The sequence below is a fragment of the Rattus norvegicus genome, chromosome 2, assembly GCF_036323735.1.
Source record: "Rattus norvegicus strain BN/NHsdMcwi chromosome 2, GRCr8, whole genome shotgun sequence".
In the NCBI taxonomy this organism is placed as follows: domain Eukaryota; kingdom Metazoa; phylum Chordata; class Mammalia; order Rodentia; family Muridae; genus Rattus; species Rattus norvegicus.
The window spans coordinates 222,744,762-222,764,242 of NC_086020.1; the positions used below are offsets into that span (position 1 = coordinate 222,744,762).

Genomic DNA, 19,481 nt, shown 5'->3' on the forward strand with positions numbered 1-19,481 from the left:
TGCATGTTCAAGGGAATTGGGTATTATAGCTATGAGGTCTTTGTTATGTGAGCACTTTAGATTCTAATTTTTCTTACTGTCTGGTTGTGTGATATAGTTACTCACAAAAATACACGTCCCGTCCTTTAATCAGAGGATCTTTGTTTTCTTATCTTGATTCATTTGTTTAAGAATACAGAAGACAGGCAAACTTGGGGCTCTGTCTTTTCTTCCCCTACCCCTAGAGTGGTCACTAGATGGCCTGCTAGTATTGTGTTTTAACTCGGCCTGCTAGAACACGAGGGAGTAGGCTTCTCGCCGCTGGTTTTAATCTAAAGTGATATTTTAAATGCTGTTTTTAAATCTACCAGGAACTCTGGATTTACTAGTGCTATAAATTATTTAAAGGTTTGTCTTCTTACAAAATGGTGGGTTAGTGCTCTAAATGGATTTTATACTGCACATAAAAACCAGACTTCGTAGCTCAGTTTTAAAGCGTTGCCAGAATGTCGTTTGCTCGTGCTTTGGATGCATGTAGCTGAGATAATAGAAACTTAATAGTTTGCATGAAAATGTGAGCGGGCCCCAGCATTCAATCTGCTGAGCAGATCTGGCTCCAGAAGAAAGTGCAGCAGATACATAGAGAAAAAGCCTTACAGTGCAGAACCTCTGTCTGTTAGCACCCCGGGCTTCTACGGGAAGATTCAAGTGACAGGACCAGAGTCACCAGTTTCAGGGCTGAGTGAGCATCCTGCTCGCCAGTTTCCAAGCAACGGTTACCCAAACAAGGGTGCAGGTGCAGCATCAGTCAGTCTTGGATAGTGTTTAGTCAACTGAGAAAGAAACGGGGTACCCATCCTTTAAATTAAATAAGTGTTTACAGTTCATAGCATTGGATACTTCTGTACTCGGAGGTGTGAAATGCAGCCCTCACCAAGGGGAGTGGGAGAACTCTTCACTGAGCTCTGCTTGGAACGCTTGGGCAGCTGAGTCCCCGTCACTCTCATAATGGAACATGGGAGCCTCTTAGATGGGTAAGGTTTAGGTAAGAGCTTTCTCTGGCCTGGCTAGTAATACGGTTTTTGTTTGAAAAGGAATTTGCTTAAATAAAGTGGATTATGTGAAGGATACCAATGCCACAGCATTTCTGATAGCCGGGAGAGTGAGTCTGCGGAAATCCTAAGGAATCCCAGATAAAACAATCAATTAATGTGGCGGGGACTGCATTCTGCTCCTTGGGTAGCCAGTGTCACTTTGTACTGGTATCCTTTTGGGTGTTTTGTGCTGATCTTACAGACAGAGGCTTGGATTAGAATGTGGTAGAAACTGGCTGTGTCTGCATTTAGAATTAAAAAATAAAATATGTGTATGGGTGTTTTGTCTACAACTATGTCTGTGCACCATGTGTGTGCCTCGTGTCTGCAGAGACCAGAAGGCTGCCTTGGGTCTCCTGAAACTGGAGTTACAGGTGGCTGTGAGCTGCCACGTGTGTGCTGGGAATTGAATCTAGATCCTCGGGAAGAGCAGCCAGCGCTCTTAGTCACCGAGCCACCTCTCCAGCCCTACATTTTTTAAAATAATTTTATTTTCCTGGGATATTTTATGGCTTTACATTTCAAATGTTATCCCCTTCCCCCCCTTTCCCATACTCCCACCACCCTCTCCCTGCTTCTATGAAGATGCTCCCACTCCCACACACCTACTGCCATCGCAACACCATGGCACTCCCCTACACTGGAGGAACACGCCGTCACAGGACCAAGGGCTTTTCCTCCTACTGATGCTGGACAAGGCCATCCTCTGCTACATGTGTGGCTGGAGCCATGGGTCCCTCCATGTGTACTCATTGGTTGGTGGTTTAGTCTCTGCGAGCTCTGGTGGGTTTTGGTTGATACTGTTGCTCCTATGGTGTTGTAAAAGACTGAGGGAGCTGGGTCTGCATTTTTAAGGTTCACTTTGTATTTCTGTTAAGTAGTTGCCCCACCTCTACACAGAACCCTCTTGGAGCTCACCTCCACTGCGCGGATGCTCAGTGTCCTGCTTGACTCCTTCCCCTTGGCTCACGGTGCTTGCGTTAGTTCCAGAAACACTACCTTTATCTTTTCAGAAGAAAATGAAAGCAAACTCTTGATCTTTTATTTAGCATTGCTTACCCTCTGGAAGAAATTCACATCACATTGTAAGGCTAAAATTAATTTAGAATATTGTTAGGTAAGAATCTGCAAAGGGAAGGATTTCATTGAATGCACATGATGAAAAATTACTTTGGCTTAAAAATAAAATATTTTCCTGCTCGATTTTGAAAACACAACTATAGCTTCCACATTGGTTTTTGAGAGCAGCAAATGACTAAACTCGCACATGTGTTTGTGAGTAGATTCCTTTCTGACGTCATTTGGACTTACTTGTGTTACCTCTGCCTCTCACTAGTCAGTCACCTTGAAGACACTCAGCTTTCCCCGAAGATCATTCGTGTTATTTGTGGACGGATGGGGCCTGTCAGAAGGAGCCTTTTATTTGTAGAAACAGTGGCTCCTTTGTGAGATCTTGCTCCGTTCAGGGCAAGCAGAGTCAGATAGCTGTGGGTACCCTCTACATTGTTTGTGAGGGGGGCCTGCTCCTCTTTCAGGAAAGAGCACTGCTCCGACAGCCTCAGCCGTGTGCTTGGAGCACTGCAGTGGGCTGGTCATGCTGCTGTGAATCATCGACTTTGGGAGCTGTATCTCAGGATGCTGGCAGAGGAAATGAGCTAGAAATTAAAAGTACCTTGTTGTATCAGATGGAGTTGAAAAGGCTGGCCTACTGCGTGCCTTTCTTCTGACCTCCCTAGATTGTTGATGGTTATCTACCGATAAATGTGGGAGAAGGGGAGAGTTCCCGTGCCCACCACCACAACGTGCCCTCCCCAGCCCTTCCACCGTGTAATATAGCTAAGAAAGAAAGGGCAAAGCAAACAAATTGGAAGCTTGGCTCTTCCCAAGGTGGGGCTGAGACTGGCTCTGTGGACACCCTGTGGAATTTATTCCCACACGTACTCTGATCTTCAAGATGCTAAGAGCTTGCAGGCGGTAAGTCAAGGGCAGTTCTCTGTATGTACTGCAAGAGGGCTTGAAGAAGTGGGTTTACAGCTGTTCACATATCATTGATAGAACTTTCTCAGGCTGAACAGAAGTGCTAACTGTATTTATTTATTTATTTATTTATTTATTTATTTATTTATTTATTTATTGTGAAGAACATTATCAGTGCACTGAAGATCTTACACAAACTAGAAACCCTTACAATGAAACCTTTAGAATTATAAACGTTTAACAGGATTTGTTTATGAAAGTAAGTGATAACACGGTATTTGGTAAAGTTTCATAGTTTAGTTTTTAATGGGGAAAACTAAGGGATATTTTTGGAGCTGGAGTTCCAACCCTAACACCTGTCAATTAATTTTTATGGCCTCAGAGAAATGACTTTGTTTCTGGCCTCATTTCTTAATTACTAATAGTCATTGGTAATAGTACCTACTTTAGAGGCTACTGCAAATTCTGTGAGGAGCTGAGGTTAGACCCTAGCATGTGGAAGCTCAGAGAGAATTGCCATCAGCATTATCATTTATTTCCGGTGTGCTAAGTGCGCTGGAAGGTGTACGGTGAACATTTACTAATGTCTCCGGCCTTGGAGCCCTCGTTTGTAGAGGGGCAGGCAGTGGCAGTGTCTCATGTCTTGATAGGTAGGTATCAGGACAAATGAACAAATACATGTGAAGCTTTTAGGACAGTGCGAATCCCTGTAAAGGTTCTCAGTTCAGACACCATGCTGCTTCATTCGGATAACATCCCTGGGGGGTGTGTGGTGTGTGTCTGGATCTTTTCTAAGTGGTCGGGGACTAGAGGCAACAGGCCCCGAGGTGAGGAAGCCCGCTCAGGCTGTATATTTAGAATTGGAGCACAGATCGCAGATTCTTAGGTAAGAAATGCTCATATCTTCTTTTCTCCTAACACTGCAGTAGCAGTAAGAACATCAGGAATAACGGAAGTGTTGTTTCCTGCTACCCTCCATCTCCTTTTGGTTTGAAAATGTGTCCCTTAAACTTCGTGACTAGTTTACTGACTTCTGTGTCCTTTCCGTGAACCTTACTGTAGCTACCCTTACGGAAGCCTAGTGAGTACCTGGCCTTTGTGTGATTGATGCTTTCAGGGTTTATTTCCCAGCATAGAGGGTTTTGGTTCTTTATGTTGCAGCTGCCAAGAGCATGTATGGCTTAATGTGACTCTGGGCTCGAGTATCCAACTGAGCATGGGGGTTCTGTTCGGCTGATTGAGGTGCGTCCTGCTGTCTCAGGGACAGGGGCTTCTGAACTTTCGCAGGCTCGGTAGATATTGCCCGCCGACCAGGCCGTTCACCCTGTAGTGCACACGTGGCAGAGAACAGTTAAACAGTGTAATGGGCAAACGACATAGAAGGATTTAGGGCGTTCCATGTGCTCATCCCAACTCCTACCAACTACTCTTCTCACTGAAAGTCCGCACGGAGAGCTGTGCCTACCCTGCTTATCTGACTTTAAAGAAGCATCCTTTTCTTTTCCTGATGTGTGTGATTTCCCTTCTTAGATACATTCTTAAAGTCAGGCACTCCATATAAACTGTTGACCTGAAGCTTCTCCCCGCCCCCCAGTGCTGACACACACGCACTTTGTCATGGGTTTATTTACATGGGGAGGTATCTCACCTTCTGAGTATATGGTTGTGTGTGAAATCCACCAAGTCAGACCAGAGGCAGCTGAGTGAGCTGGGTGAGCTGAGTGAGCCTTGGTTCACTGTTTTTTCTGTAATGACTTGATATAGTATTTCTCCTCAGTAAATATAAATGTTAATTTTCTACTAGGAAATACGGACGGTCTGGGAGGTTCATGGAGAGTAGCCAAGCAGTTTATGCCTCACACACGCTCCCTGCTTTCCTCCTTGACTAGTGGGATGCCTGAGGGACAGGAGCCTCTGAGAAGTACTGTTGTGTTCCAGGAGTGGTGCTGTGCGGCCAGCTAGTTGTAGCTGGCTGTGGTTTCTGATTTTGTTACTTCTTTTCCTCTGTGTATAGTCTTTCTTACTCTTGGGTTCATTATGAGAAAGTCAGGGGCCTCCTTGAATATAAGCATAGGAGAAGTCAGGTTTTGTCACCTGATTGAACTGAACTGTGTTTCCCTCTGCTGTACCGTTGTGGAGTAGAGTATCTGGGAAGATGGTGCTAGTCCTCAGACCCCAGAGGGATTGCTCTAACAGGCACACCCTGTCATGTGCTCTTTTGGCATAGATATGCAAATAATAATAATATCTATTATTATTGTTATTATTATTATTTATTATTATTTGCCCTGCTGATTAAGGTTGAAGTCTACCATTACCCAGATAGCTTTCTGAGCTCAGTGCAAATGGAGGACTCCCTTCATTGGCAGAGCTGCCCTCTTTCTGACCTTGTCTGGGGAGTTCAACCCTTCCTCCCCATCTCTACCTGCAGAATGCCATGTAGCTTTGGTTAAGACTTCAGGTTCAACTTCCTTTCTCCCAATAAGAATGCATTCAGCTTGCACCTGAGCTTCCTGGAATGCTTCCCCATGCCAATGGGGAATTTTGGTACTGTAAGCCTTCAGCCAATGACTTTTGCCCATCCTGATATTTTGACACCCATTCCCCAAATTACATAACTCTTGAATCACCCCAAGTAAAGTAGTTCTTCCTCCCTGCAGCTGGTCCTGGTGTCATTATTTTCCATACAGACTCACAGGGTTTCCAGCTCCCCACACCCATCGCTGGGCACAGAGAGGGTTGTAGGTAGTGGAAAAAGAAAGTTGATATGAAATGTGTGTTGTAGACCTGTGTAGAAGTAGTTCCTCTGGGCAATTCCATTCTTTGTGGTCAGGATACCAGCAGTCCAGTTCAATGGCAAACACCAACCATGAATCAGTAGGAATCAGTACCAGTGGCATGATCCAGCAGAAACAGCAAGGCTCCACCTAATTGGCAAGATCAGTACAAGTGGTCAGAATCAGCCAGAATACCACAAGACGTTCTTTGGCGTGTTTCTCTCTATGAGGTGAAAACCAAGGAAGACCATTGAAGACCAGCAAAGACAAGCGAAGCACTGCAAGGTGTAGCAATGCAAGAACATATCCTCTCACTGTTTGGGGGGTTCCATTTATATTCTTTCTAACCATCCTGTGCCCTCTCAAGTGTCTGTTTTTAGCACAACATCACATGCCTTCTCACAAGATACCTTCCAGAAAAACAACATATGATACAACTGAGTTGTTAAAGTCACCAGAACTACTTTCCTCTTTAGAGGGTCACTATCATCATCATCATCACCATCATCATCATCACCATCACCATCACCATCACCATCACCATCATCACCATCACCATCATCACCATCACCATCACCATCACCATCATCACCATCATCACCATCATCACCATCACCATCACCATCACCATCACCATCATCACCATCATCACCATCATCATCACCATCATCACCATCACCATCACCATCACCATCATCATATCATTTTTCTTTTGCTGCATCCGTTTTCTTTTGAGCTCATCCCTTAGATGAGTCCTGCTCTGTGAAACGGTTGTGTGGTTGTAGAGTCACTAGGCTACAGATACTTATGGCATTGCCTTCGTATACAAGTCCAGCGTTAGCTGAGGTGCAGTGTGGCATGTGACTATATAAGCAGGGTAGGTCCTTAAGGTTTGGTTCTTGGGCTTCACACTTGGGCTCAGCTGGAAAGTGCTTGCTACCCAAGTGTGAAGATCTCAGCTTAGACCTGCAGCTCCTATATAAAAAGCCAGGCACAACAGCACAGGTCTGTAATGCCAAGACGATGGAGGCAGGAATAAGGGTCCTGGGTTCTGTCTCACAAGCAGTCTAGCCAAAATGGCGAGCTTCCTGTTCAGTGAGAGATCCTGTCTCAGAAAATAAGGTGAGGACCTCAGCAAACTCAGAGCACGCACATGCACACACACACACACACACACACACACACACACACACACACACACACGATGAAGAGTGACTGAGGGAGACACTTGATGTTGGTCTCTGGTTTCCATGTGTACTCTCACACATGAACACACACATGAGCATGCACATACATACATATGCCCACAAAGAGAATTTGATTCTTCCATTAATATTTTGGTTTGAATTACTTTGATGACTGTTGTGCTTTTAAAACCAGAAGTGTTGGCTTCCTGATAGCATTGGTAGTAGGTATTGTGCCTTTGCACATTGACTTCTTTCATTTGGTCATTTGTATGTGAGCCCCTCCATCTCTTGCCCTGTCTTGATGTGTGCTAACACGTCATGGGCTCTGTGCCTCTGTGTGTTCTCACAGGCCATGGGTATAAGTTCCTGCTCTGCCTTCCTCAGTGCTTAGTGCTGTCCTGGGCAGTGTATGTGGCCACTCTGGTAGGGATGCTCAGTGATGCCGAGCGTCTTTACAGGATTGTTTGCCATCTGGGTATCTTCAGTGAGGTAGGTGTCCGTCCACGACTGTCTCTTTAGCTGCTGGAGATGGTTTTAGGTTTGTTTTCTACCTCTGACAAGGGCGTCAGTGGCCCTGTGGGGACTACATTGGGTCTGTAAGTTGCTTTGGAAAGGACGTACATCTGATAAACACAGGTTTTATTTTTCTTGTGTTTTAAGGTTTTTTGCTTACTTTGGAGAACAGAGTTATGTTTGTTTTCAAACCCCTTTTCCTAGGCGATGGCAAGGGCAGAATCCTCTTATTCTCTTGACAGTTTCTTTATTTCGAATAACAAAGTACTGGTCAGACACAGGAGTGAAAAGCCCCCAGTTGGTTCTATTTCACGTGCTAATAGAGATGACAGACTTGGTATTAAAAAGAGTTAAAGCGGTCAAACCTGTTTAGAATTCTTTAGAGCACAGTAATGTGTTGGGAGCAAGCCTTGTAAAGGTCTCCGAGTAGCAGTCCAAGAGGTTATGTTGTATCGTGCACACAGTTCCGTGTGCCTGCAAACAAACACGCCTCTCTGCTCTGTGCTTCCGTGCACTTCATGGGGGATGAGCAGGAGGAAAGCCTGCCCCTGTCATAGGTGGACACTTAGAACATCGAACAAATCCAGACAGTTATGTGGTTATCAAAAGGTACTACTTTTCAGTGATTGCAAGAGGGATTTGACACACTCTAGAAATTCATTTTATGAATAAAACGGTGTTTTAGTGACACTAAGGATAAAGGTGCACATGGAAAATGGAGTAAAATAATGCGTTCCGTGGGTCGTTTCGTGTTCGAATTCTTTGTTACATTGTATCTGAGGTCAGCTCTGTTTACAGTCGCCTGTTCTGACACAGAGTAGATTCTAGGGCTCTATGCCTTCCACTAGACAGTGAGCACCATGCTGACTGGGTGTTACTTGGGAGTAACCAGCTAATATTAGGGAAGTTGAAGAGGGAACGAGGCCCTAAGGCCCCCTTTTCCATTAGAATGCTTACTTTCTTGGTCTCTTAAGGACGCCTGCATTGCTGGATGAAATGTCAATTGCCCTCTTATTGTTGTGAAGGACATTGTCCCTGTGGATGCCTCCTATGAGGTGAAAGAGCTGTATGTGCCGGAGAACAAACTTCACTTGGCCAAAACTGATGCAGAAGCCTTACCAGCACTGAAAATCAACAAAGTAAGTTCTCTGCTGCTTCTCAAAGCAAGTGATACAGCCTTCGTGGAGCTGTTAGCGTGATGAATGTGGGGCTCTGCGGTGTGTTTGAAGCCGGGGGAGCAGTAACAGGGTCAGGGTATTGTGGTATATATCACGGTTCCTAAGGATGGGCAATGTGTTTAATGGGGTACAATATTCCCACATTACCACGATTGGATTTGCTTTTAGTTACATTTGTTTATTTTGAAATATCAAAGGACAAAGATTATGCGAGATTTGGGGGCATAAGAGAAAGGATTGTTTCTGAAGCATTAAGAAATGCTAATCCACAGTAATTAAAATGAACTTTTACTCTTTTAAACATGTTTCTCAATTTCCTGTTCAACACTTAATTCTCCCTTGTATTAAGAAAAATGGGCACATTAGGAATGGTTCTGTTGTCCATCCCTGCCTAGTGGTATCATTGGGTGCCTTTCTCAATTAACAACTGCGGAGTTAAACTACACAGGACGAGAGCGGAAGCTGTGACTTCATCTCAAATTTTAGGAAACTTTAAATTGTATAATTTCTACATAATTTAAAAAGAGATGTAAAAGAAAAAAAACACAAGGAAAACCCCACAAAGGTAAGGAGTAAGAGAAGGAGTAGCAGTTGGCTTTCCCTTCAACCCTTCTTTTATAGTAACAAGATTCTAAGAAGTGTCACCTCCCAGTAGTGAGGATGGAGAACTGAACTTAGCATGGACAAAGACTCCTCCATGGTGTTCAGATCTTCGGTCGGTCGGTCTTGATGGGTTTTGTGTGGTTGGGTCTCAGATGCCGAGTGTCAGGGAAAGATGGTGTAAAGCAGAGTTGTTCCAACTTCTGTGGTGGAGGAACCAGTTTGTTCAGAGAGAGGGAGAGAGCGAGCTATCTGTGAGTATTGGACTGCAGAAGCCTACTGTAAACTTCCTTCAGGCCAGGAGGTCACAAATCTGCTCCGTTTACAGTGCCCACAAGACGTGCTGCCTGTCTGTGCTTCCTCACAAGTCCTCTTCGGTCATTGAAGGCTAAGGCTTCAACATAAGACATTTGCAGGGATTCAGGCATTTAGCTCCTAACACATGCCAGCTAGAGTTGAGACAAGCAATAACCACTGTCAAGGGCTTAGGAAAACAAAGTAAGGAAAACTTGAAAGTGGAAAAATAGTCTCCACAAACATATCTCCTGTGAATTGAGGCTGTGTAATTCCTCGTGTCCCCTTGCACACACTGGCCATCATGCTTTGGGAAAAAATGTGAGTCCATTTTATTGCACACCATTGGCCGTGTGCTCAGCTGTCTCTCATTTGGGATCCATTGCTGAATGCCATATGCAGGTCAGAGTTCTTTAGTGTTCTGAGGGGATGGACCACAGGCCCTGAGGTTAAAGCAGTAATGATCTTTGTAAGATGAAGGCACTGGGGAAGAGTCTTTTTGGTAAATATTTTGTTTAAAGTATTTTTTGATTTAGGATAGTGACTATCAACATGGAGTTTCTGCAGTTTCTGGGAACTTGGCAGAACTGTAAAATTTCCATTGTCTTGGAAATCAAATGTGATGCAATCTGTTTGTTTGCTTTGAGACAGGCTCTTACCATATAGCCTGACTGACCATAGACTTGCCCATCTAGCAATCTGTATTGTAACACCCCTTTCGGAAAATGTCTGCTACGTTGATGCTTGAGATCCACAGGCTTAGGCAGGGCTGTCCCTGGTAGTAATGTGTGTCGGGCGATGTGTTATTGATATACTAGAAGAAAAGCTCGCTCTCCTAGACTTCTGATTTTGTTTTTCATTTTGTAGGACCCACACCCATTACTGATATGTCTGTTTCTGTTACTTTCAAAATTAAATGTATTGGTTTTTGCCGCTTGGGTTCATAAATACTGGAAATGAGGTGGTAACTTTCGTTTGTTTTCATTTGCTCTCTTATTCACTTAGGTGGACATGCAGTGGGTGCAGGTTCTGGCAGAAGGCTGGGCGACTCCTCTGAACGGCTTCATGAGGGAGAGGGAATACTTGCAGTGCCTTCATTTTGACTGTCTTCTGGATGGTAAGACAGCCGAGTTGGAAGTTGAGTTGTGTGTGGGAAGCATGGCGTGCTCTCGGGTATTCCTCACGGTTCACGAGTAGTCAGGAAGACCAAGCTATTCAGGCTCTGAACACTTAAAGGGGTCTCATTTCCACTTTTCAGTTGTTTTTCATTGTGGGGGAGGAAGGACAGTTGGGGATCTGGTCAGAAAGTGAATTATAAAAGCACCATTGTTTCCCTGTGTCAGCCAGCCTGCCCACCTGGTGAGCTGCTGCCCTCAGGGCCCACATCCTGAACCATTCCTCTCCAAGCCTGTGGACTCACAGGCTGTCTTGTTTGTGTGTTTGTTTTCTGTAAAGATTAAATATTATATTTTGGTTGTCCTCCTTGGAGTTAGCTGTTTGACTTGGAATTTAATGCACATTGGCTTATTACTTTTTCATCTTAATTCATAGTTTTTATGAATTTCATAATTTTTATGAATTAATAATTCCTAGTAATTTCAGGAGTGCATACAGATTCACTCATGGCTGACAACTTTTGTCCAAATTACTTAAATATATAAATTTAAATAGGAATTTAACAGGACATTTTATCTTTTCTAACCTGTATATGTTATAGTGACTTAAACACACACACACACACACACACACACACACACACACACACACACACACACAGCTAGATGTGGTGGCACTTCACATACCTTTAATCCTAGCACAGGCCAAGAAAAGTAGATCTCTGGGAGTTTGAAGCCAACCTTACCTATATAGCCAGTTGTTCCAGGACTTCCAGGGCTCAGTAAAGAGACCCTGTCTCAAAAAGCAAACAAAACAACAACAGCAACAAAGCAAAGCCAAACAAAACACATACAGCATCACAGGCTGGGGTCACAGGCTGGGGTCACAGGCTGGGAATGGAGACTGCCTTGGGCTCACTGGTAACACAGTTTAGAGTAATTGGAGGCACTGATAACTGCTTTTGTTTCTTGGGCAGTGACAGTTGACATTGGTTTGATTCCGACTGTATTAAGAATGTAACTAAAAGGGGGTGGGCTGAGGAAGTGACTCCATGGCTAAGAACACCTGCTGTAAGAGCCGGGGGGGGGGGGGGGGGAACCCGAGCCCAGATTCCTAGCACCTTTGTAAAATTTGAGCATGGCCCTGTGTACCTGTGACCCCAGTACTGAGGAGTAGAAGGAGACAGATCCTGGGAGCATGGGGACCAGTCAGCCTTCCTGAAATGCCAGTTTAATGAGAGACTTTGTCTCAAGGGAACAAGGTGGAGATGGATAGAGGACAACACACAGCATCCACCCCTGGCCTCAGCATACACCTGCTCCATGCACACAACACACACACACACACACACACACACACACACACACACACACACACACACACATATACACACACACATTAAGCAAGTAAGTAAGTAAATAAGTGAGTGTAGATATATTTGTCATGTGAGTATACTTGGGGATACATACAGTTATTTAAATATTTTCAATAAAGATTACATTTCTCTTAGGTCAGAAATAGAGTTCTTGGTCTCGTTCATTTAATGGGATGTGCAGATTACTTTTGTCAGTGACAGTCACCTGATGCTTCCTTTGTAAATCGTTTCTTTTACTTTTATAATTCTGTATAACATTTTCTCAAGGACAGTTGGATGACTTATAAGAATTATATATGGTTCTTTTTTATTGTTTTTTGACAGCATTTCTCAATGTAGCTCTGGTCGTCCTCCACTCTGTAAACCAGGCTGGCCTTGAACTCACAGAGATCCACCTGCCTTTGCCTTCCCAGTGTTGGGGACTAAAGGCCCGCGCCACCACAGCCTGGCTTTGTTTGTTCTTTTATTCCTCCTCCTTCCCCATCCCTACTTCCCTCCTCTCTCTTTCCCTTCCTCCCTCCCCTTCTTCCTCCTCCCTCCTCCCTCTTCTTCCTCACCTCCTCCTTTCCTCTTCTTTCTCCTTTTCTTCTCTTGTTTAACTTTCTGATTATTTTGTGCTAGACACTCGGTGACAGTGCAGTGGTCCTTTGACGTTTTGTACATCACACAGTTAGTACTTAACTGCGTATGGATGTTCCCTTGTGTGCGTCTGTAGTCTGTCACGCCCCAGACACATGCTGAGGACGGAAGACAGCTGCGACTGTCAGTTCCTTCCTTCTCCCATGTGGGTTCCCGGGACCGCACTCCGCCCGGTTTGGTGACAAGCGCCCTTAGCTGTTGAGCCTCGTCACTGGTTCTCTAAAGAAAATTGTTGTTGTTGTTCTTTGAGTTGTGTCACCGAAGACAAGGTGACGACACTGAGACCCAGTGAATGAGCTGTGCACATGTGTACCCTGCAGGAGGCGTCATCAACTTATCCGTGCCTATAGTCCTGACAGCTACGCAGGAGGACAAGGAGAGGCTGGACGGCTGCACAGCGTTCGCTCTGGTGTATGAGGGCCGCCGTGTGGCCATCCTCCGGAATCCGGAATTTTTTGAGCACCGGAAAGAGGAGCGTTGCGCCCGACAGTGGGGAACAACGTGCAGGAGCCACCCCTACATCAAGGTCTTGACTCATTGGACAGGGACGTCTGTGTTGAATGTGGCCGTCGCCTGTGTGTGAATTCTTCCTCAGGTTGTGTGAATCTTTGCAGAATGGAGACTGGATCTTAGACGAGTGTACTGAGCAGATGGTCTTGTCATTTGGGCTCATGTAAATGTTTATTCAATGACTCTTTGTAGTCTTCTAAAACCATTGATGCCGGGGATTAAATCCAGAGCCCTTAGCATGCTAACCCTGCGCTTAGCTCTGTGTGTACCAGTGTGCTAAAATGTTTAACACAGTTAAAGTGTACACCAGTGTGCTAAAATGTTTACACACAGTTAAAGCGTATACCAGTGTGCTAAAATATTTACACAGTTAAAGTGTATACCAGTGTGCTAAAATGTTTACACAGTTAAAGTGTATACCAGTGTGCTAAAATGTTTAACACAGTTAAAGTGCTTACTGTGTCTTCTTGTGGTCTAGTGGTAGGGAAAGATTTTTATTGTTGCTTTTTGTTTTGTTTTGTTTTGTTTTTTTCTAGACAGTTTTTCTTTATAGCCCTGGCTGTCTTAGAATTCACTCTGTAGATAGGCTGACCTTGAACTCACAGAGATACACTTCCACTGCCCCGCTGGTAGGGATAGATAGTAATTGTGTTCTCACAGGGAAGATTCGAAGGCAGGCTGCCCTGGGAACCCACACCAGGACTGCTTAATAGTTTTTACTCTTTAACATTGCATTCCTGTAGAAAATTGGACGCATGCCTCATCTCCCCAAAGTTCCTCACTTGTTCATGAATGTGGACACATCAGCGGGGAAGGCAAATATCTGTCAGTTTAGTGTTTTTTAAGAAGACTCTGAGCTTTCAAAGAAGTGAGGTGCATTTAAGTGTCAACCAATGCAGTGTAGGAAAGGGTGGCTTCAGCTGCACCCTGTAAGTGTGGACCCTGTGGGCTCAGATTTCCAGATGCAGGGCCAGGTGAGTGAGGGCAGATAGAACGTGAGGAGCTGTGCATGAATTTGATTGTCAGTGATCATTAATGTGAAATGTTTGATATTGGAAGACATACAAGATGGATGCCCATAGGTTACACATCACTGTTAACCAGCATCTAGTAAAAGTGAGAAAAAAATGCTTTTTTTATTCTTAAACTGAGAAAGTAACAATCATTTACTTTTTTAGTTGCTTTTCAGAAATTCATCCAAATTATTTCACAAGTATTTTAAGAAATGACAACATTCTATTTCTTCAGTGTCCGTTTTTAATTCCCATGGTGTGGCGTTCATAAGCCTAGCTTAGCCTTTAAGATGGAGACCAGCTTTCAGAAGCTATGCTTAGCTTGCATGAGAGCAATGTTCTTCTTTCTTCTGTAGCAAAACATTTCCTATTGCTTCTTGTTAGATGATTCTGGAACAAGGGGATTGGCTGATTGGAGGAGATCTTCAAGTCCTGGACCGGATTTACTGGAACGATGGCCTTGATCAGTACCGTCTTACCCCTGCGGAGCTCAAGCAGAAGTTTAAAGATATGAATGCTGGTAAGATGTGAACCTGCTCATCTAGTATGAGAGAGATTATTTGGAGAGAAAATGCCAGAAGTTTTTTCCTAACACTATCTTGAGTGTATATAACAGGGCGGTGGCCACAGGAATGTAAGGCAATGCAGTGTGTAAAGAAAAGCACAGTCAAGCCTGCCTCTGTAGTTTGCTTTCCTTTCCTACGTTCTTAGAACTTGATATGACATTTTGCATATGATGTGGAAGGTGAATGTTAACAGCGAATTGGATGTGTATTATAAAACCCACACATTAGAGCTAAGTAGAACTGTAGAAGAGGCTTTATCAGAGCTGATCCCCGTACAACATGTACTCAGTGTGTTAGTTAGAGTTCTCTAGAGAATAAGACTCATAGAACGAGTCAGTCAGGATCTCTATCTATCATCTATGTATGTATGTATGTATGTATGTATGTATGTATGTATGTATATATGTATATATGTATATATGTATCTATCTATCTTTCTATCATCTATGTATCTATCATCTATCTATCTTCTATGAATCTATCATCTATGTATTTATCATCTATGTATCTATCCATCATCTATGTATCTATCTATCATCTATCTATCATCTATGTATCTATCTATCATCTATGTATCTATCTATCATCTATGTATATATCATCTATCTATCTATTAAAAGGGAATTTATTGGCATATGGGCTGTGGTCCAGGTAGTCCAACAATGGCTGTCTGCCATTGGAAGGTCCAAGAACCCAGTCTGCCGAAGGTCCAAGATTCACAAGGGCTTTAGTTAATTCTTGATCTAGGCGAGTTGGCACACAAGAATACCCATCACACGTGGTTTAGCATCCAGTGATTTCTGAGTGCTATATAATGGCTAAGTATAGCTTCGTCTCCGGCTTTCAAACACACCGTGGCCCATTTGACAGGTAAGTAATGACCGGTGTCAGGCAGTAATGACACACAATACCTTATATCCCTATGAGATTTAGGGACCCCATGAAGGTTGCTTCTTGCCACTGAACTATAAAGAGCAGAGACAGCTTCTAGAAAAAAATAAAAGTCCTTCCTGACAGGAAACCGGGTTGTGATCAACAAACAAACAAACAAACAAACAAGCAAGCAAGCAAGCAGTTCTGCCTGTCCATTTCCCCCATCTGGATGATGTCAGTGAGGATAGAGTATTTGGAGTTCTTGCATCCATTCTGTGTTCATAAGAAGCCCAAACATGTGTTCAGTGTTGAGTTTCTGTTATCTGTCTCCAGACTTCATGCTTAAAGAGATAGTACATGTTTAAATTATTTAAGACACTCATAGTCAGGTTTCTTATTTGTAATCAATGAGCAATATAGCTCATTTCATGAATTCCCTCTCCTCCCCTCTCCTTCTCTCCCCTCCTGTCCTCTTCCCTCTTGCTCCTTCATTTTTTCTGGTGGTGAACAGAGACATATTCAGGACCTGTTGAGACCTCCTCCTTTGTTTGTTTGATTTTGCTGAAATCTGAAATTTACTAATATTCTCGAATGAATATTAGTAAATTATTGGCACTGTTGAGACGTCTTATCATGGAATTATTGTTCATAATTAGAGACTTTACTGTTCCAGCTGGTTTGTGCTCTCTGTGAGCCAAACATTTTAAGTCATTTAGGGAACTTGTTGCATAATGAGTGATTGCAAGTTCGTTTAAAGTAGTGGAGAGCCAGTTATTAGCCTTACTTCAAACAACAAAGATTTGTGGTGTTATTTTGTTTACTTTTTCATTTTAGACTGAGGCAAATAAGCAACAGACTAAGGGAGTGTTCTTTGTAGTTCTTGTTTACTCCTTAGGAAGCCAGTAACAACCAGTCTGTCTACTGATGTGTTCAATAGAGAGAGAAAGGAGGAACAGTCGCTCCTTTTGTCCCTAGTGTCTTGCACACCTGTTTTTTTCTCCTCCTCCCTCATCTTAAGTATTTCTGTTCCGTATTGATTGTGGTCCTGTGTACCTAGCAGTAGGAGTTTGGCTGTTGGAGGCTCTGTGTAGCTGAATGAATTGAGATTTCTCTATTGCTTGCATTGATAATTGGAAGGTGAGCCGTTTCCTCACGGCAGGTTCTTGGAGCTGAGATGCTTGACTGACAGTCTAGAGAAAGGAAGATTCCAACGGCCCAACTAAGAGCCTGCTAGTACTCACTCTGCAGAGTGCTGTGTTCTGCTGGCTACAGAGTGAAAATGGCACCTGCCTTGCTCTCAGGCTGGCATGGTGTTGCACAGGCCTGAGTCAGTCTGTGAGAGCTTTGTTGAACTGTTGAATTGCACACTGTTTTAAAAGGATGAATAGAAATACCAGGAGGAGATTTTTGACAAAGTCAGGGGCAATGTAGGAGGTCGGTGAGGCAGGAGCAGAGTGTCTGTGAAGTCTCTGTGCGTTCTTACAGCAAAGCCTTTGGCTAGAGGTGTTTCAATCAGATAAGAATCTGCCTGGCAGGTGCTAGCCGCAAGATAGACTTGGATAGGGTCTACATTTAAGTGAGCATGCAAGAAGAAATGGGTGTGGTTATGGCAACCCACATGTTGTTCTGGGAACTGGGCTGGTAATACGAACCTTGTCCATCCATCCATCTGTCCTTTTTCCTCCCTCCCTTCCTTCCTTATTTTTTAAGATGGTCTCACTCTATAGCTAGGTTGGCTTTGAACTCTTGGTGTTCTCCCGATTCTAGGTATGCGTCTTCTGCTCAGCAGGGATTTGTGTTCTGATGGGAGTTGCTAAGACAGTGCTGTGGGGAGACACTGTGAGGTGTGGCTGAGTGTGCGGGGTGCTCTGTAAAGAGGTGTATAGGTCATGGTTCTGTGAGGAGCTATGGGTGTGGTCCTATGGGCTTGACTATGAGACGGCTCTGTGAGGAAGCCCAGTGAGGGGTGCTGTGGGCTTGGTGTGGAGGCATTCCAGGTTGGCAAGTCCCCTGCAGCTGTTTCTTCCTATGTCCTCTGGTTGCCTGCTGGAGTTCTCCAACCTTGACCCAGGAGCTCAGTACCTTTCCTCAGTAAGCCTGGAGGGACCCTATCTAGGGACACCAGAGACAGTGAAAGCTTTCTAGCTCACACCTACCTACCTTCCTTCCTTTCTTTTTTTTTTTTTTTTTTTGAGGGACAGTTTATTATAGAGATGTGGGAGAGCAGACAGCCAGAGGCAGACACATCTGGGAGAGCCCAGAGTGGTCCTGATGCTGAGTCATGTGAAGAGGAGGAGGGGGAGGGAGAGAGAGGAAGTTAAGTATAGCAGCCAGGAGCAATAGGCAGGCAGGCAGGCGGGCAGAGAGAGGGAAAGGGGGGAGGGGGCACTCCTAGCTCACATCTTGAGAATAACAACTTGTCATGCTTTGGGATATTAAACTACCAGCTTGTGAAAATGCTAATTAATATGCTTGCATTTACCTGGGTGCCCTGTTACTGTTTTATTGATTCCTCCTTAATTTTCCAATTTCTCAGTATAAGCCAAAAGAACAATCATTTATGACAATGGATTTATCAATAATTTATGGCAGAGGGAAGATTCTTCTAGTTCCTTCAAAAAGACACTCCTATAAGCCCCTACTGCTGGCCTCATGTCCAGCTGTGGAATACTGCACTGCTGGACTGCTGGACTGGCTTAGGGCAAGAAAACAGGTAACACCTGTTCTTTGAGTTTAAGGATGCTTTGGCAGGGAGAGGGTATAACTAGTTACTGTTGTGTGCAGGATACTTTTACTGTGAAGAGAAGAGAAGGTTAAACAGTTGTACTTGTGAGTTTAGTGGTTGGGGTCCCCCTAAGGCTCCTGCTGAGGCTGGGAGTGAAGCATGGGTCCTGAGAAATCTGAGGAAGACTGGCTGACATTTGGGAACACTTAGCTGCTTATTTCCTCATCCATCTATCCATCTATCCATCTATCCATCCATCCATCCATCCATCCATCCATCCATCCATCCATCCATCCATCCTGTCAGTCAGTCACTCCCTCGCCACTGGCTTACTGCCGTCGTCTTTGGTCACTCAGCTGATGCAGAGCCCGGTTCATCTAGTTCTTTGCACTAGATCCTGGCATGCCATTGGACGGGTTACCACATGACCTGTGCTACACACATCCAGGGAGTTGGCACTTGACTTGTTTTCCACCATCAGGAAATGCTGACATTTGTCCCTTACTTTCTAAGGAGTGAAGGACTTTCCCCACTTTCTTCTTCCCCTCATGCTTGCTGGAAGGAGAGGGTTCCACCATTTGCCTACTGGCCTGGTGGAGAAGAGTCCAGAGTGCAGGGAGGGAGAACTTGGCCATGAAGAACGATCCCTTTACGTAGACATGGTAGAGGGGTTGGGGAAGTGCTGAGGAATAGACTGAATGGGGTTTGTGGCGAGACAGTGATTCTAGAGTGGGAAGATGGAATGCAGTTACTATTGAGGTGATCTCACAGTGTCTGTACCTGATGAGTTGGGAAGTCAGGCCTCAGAGGTATGGCCGAGGTACCACACAGTGATTGAGTACAGCTGATGGTGGGGGCGTTGAGTGCAGTTCCTGAATGGTTATGTCAGTAGAGCGTCGCAAAGCCCAGCAGTGGACCCCGGTGCTCCAGGTATAAAGTAAGAATCAGGTGGTTAGACCCTCATGGCCCCTTAGAGGCTGAGATTTCACAGATATTTGATGATGTAAAATGCGTGTACAAAGAATAACCAGGAGACTGGGCAAAACCAAGCATCCAAGCCAAGTG

General features: G+C 44.3%; 1 protein-coding gene across 2 annotated transcripts in view; it reads left to right on the forward strand.

Annotated features, from left to right (window-relative positions):
- Positions 1-19,481, forward strand: part of Papss1 (3'-phosphoadenosine 5'-phosphosulfate synthase 1) — a 142,373-nt gene that overhangs the window by 98,659 nt on the left and 24,233 nt on the right. For both annotated transcript variants that reach the window (XM_063281662.1, NM_001395059.1), the window contains 4 exons: positions 8,553-8,666; positions 10,605-10,716; positions 13,050-13,255; positions 14,637-14,772. In XM_063281662.1, coding sequence (XP_063137732.1) covers positions 8,553-8,666; positions 10,605-10,716; positions 13,050-13,255; positions 14,637-14,772 — 568 coding nt within the window. The remainder of the gene's footprint in view (positions 1-8,552; positions 8,667-10,604; positions 10,717-13,049; positions 13,256-14,636; positions 14,773-19,481) is intronic.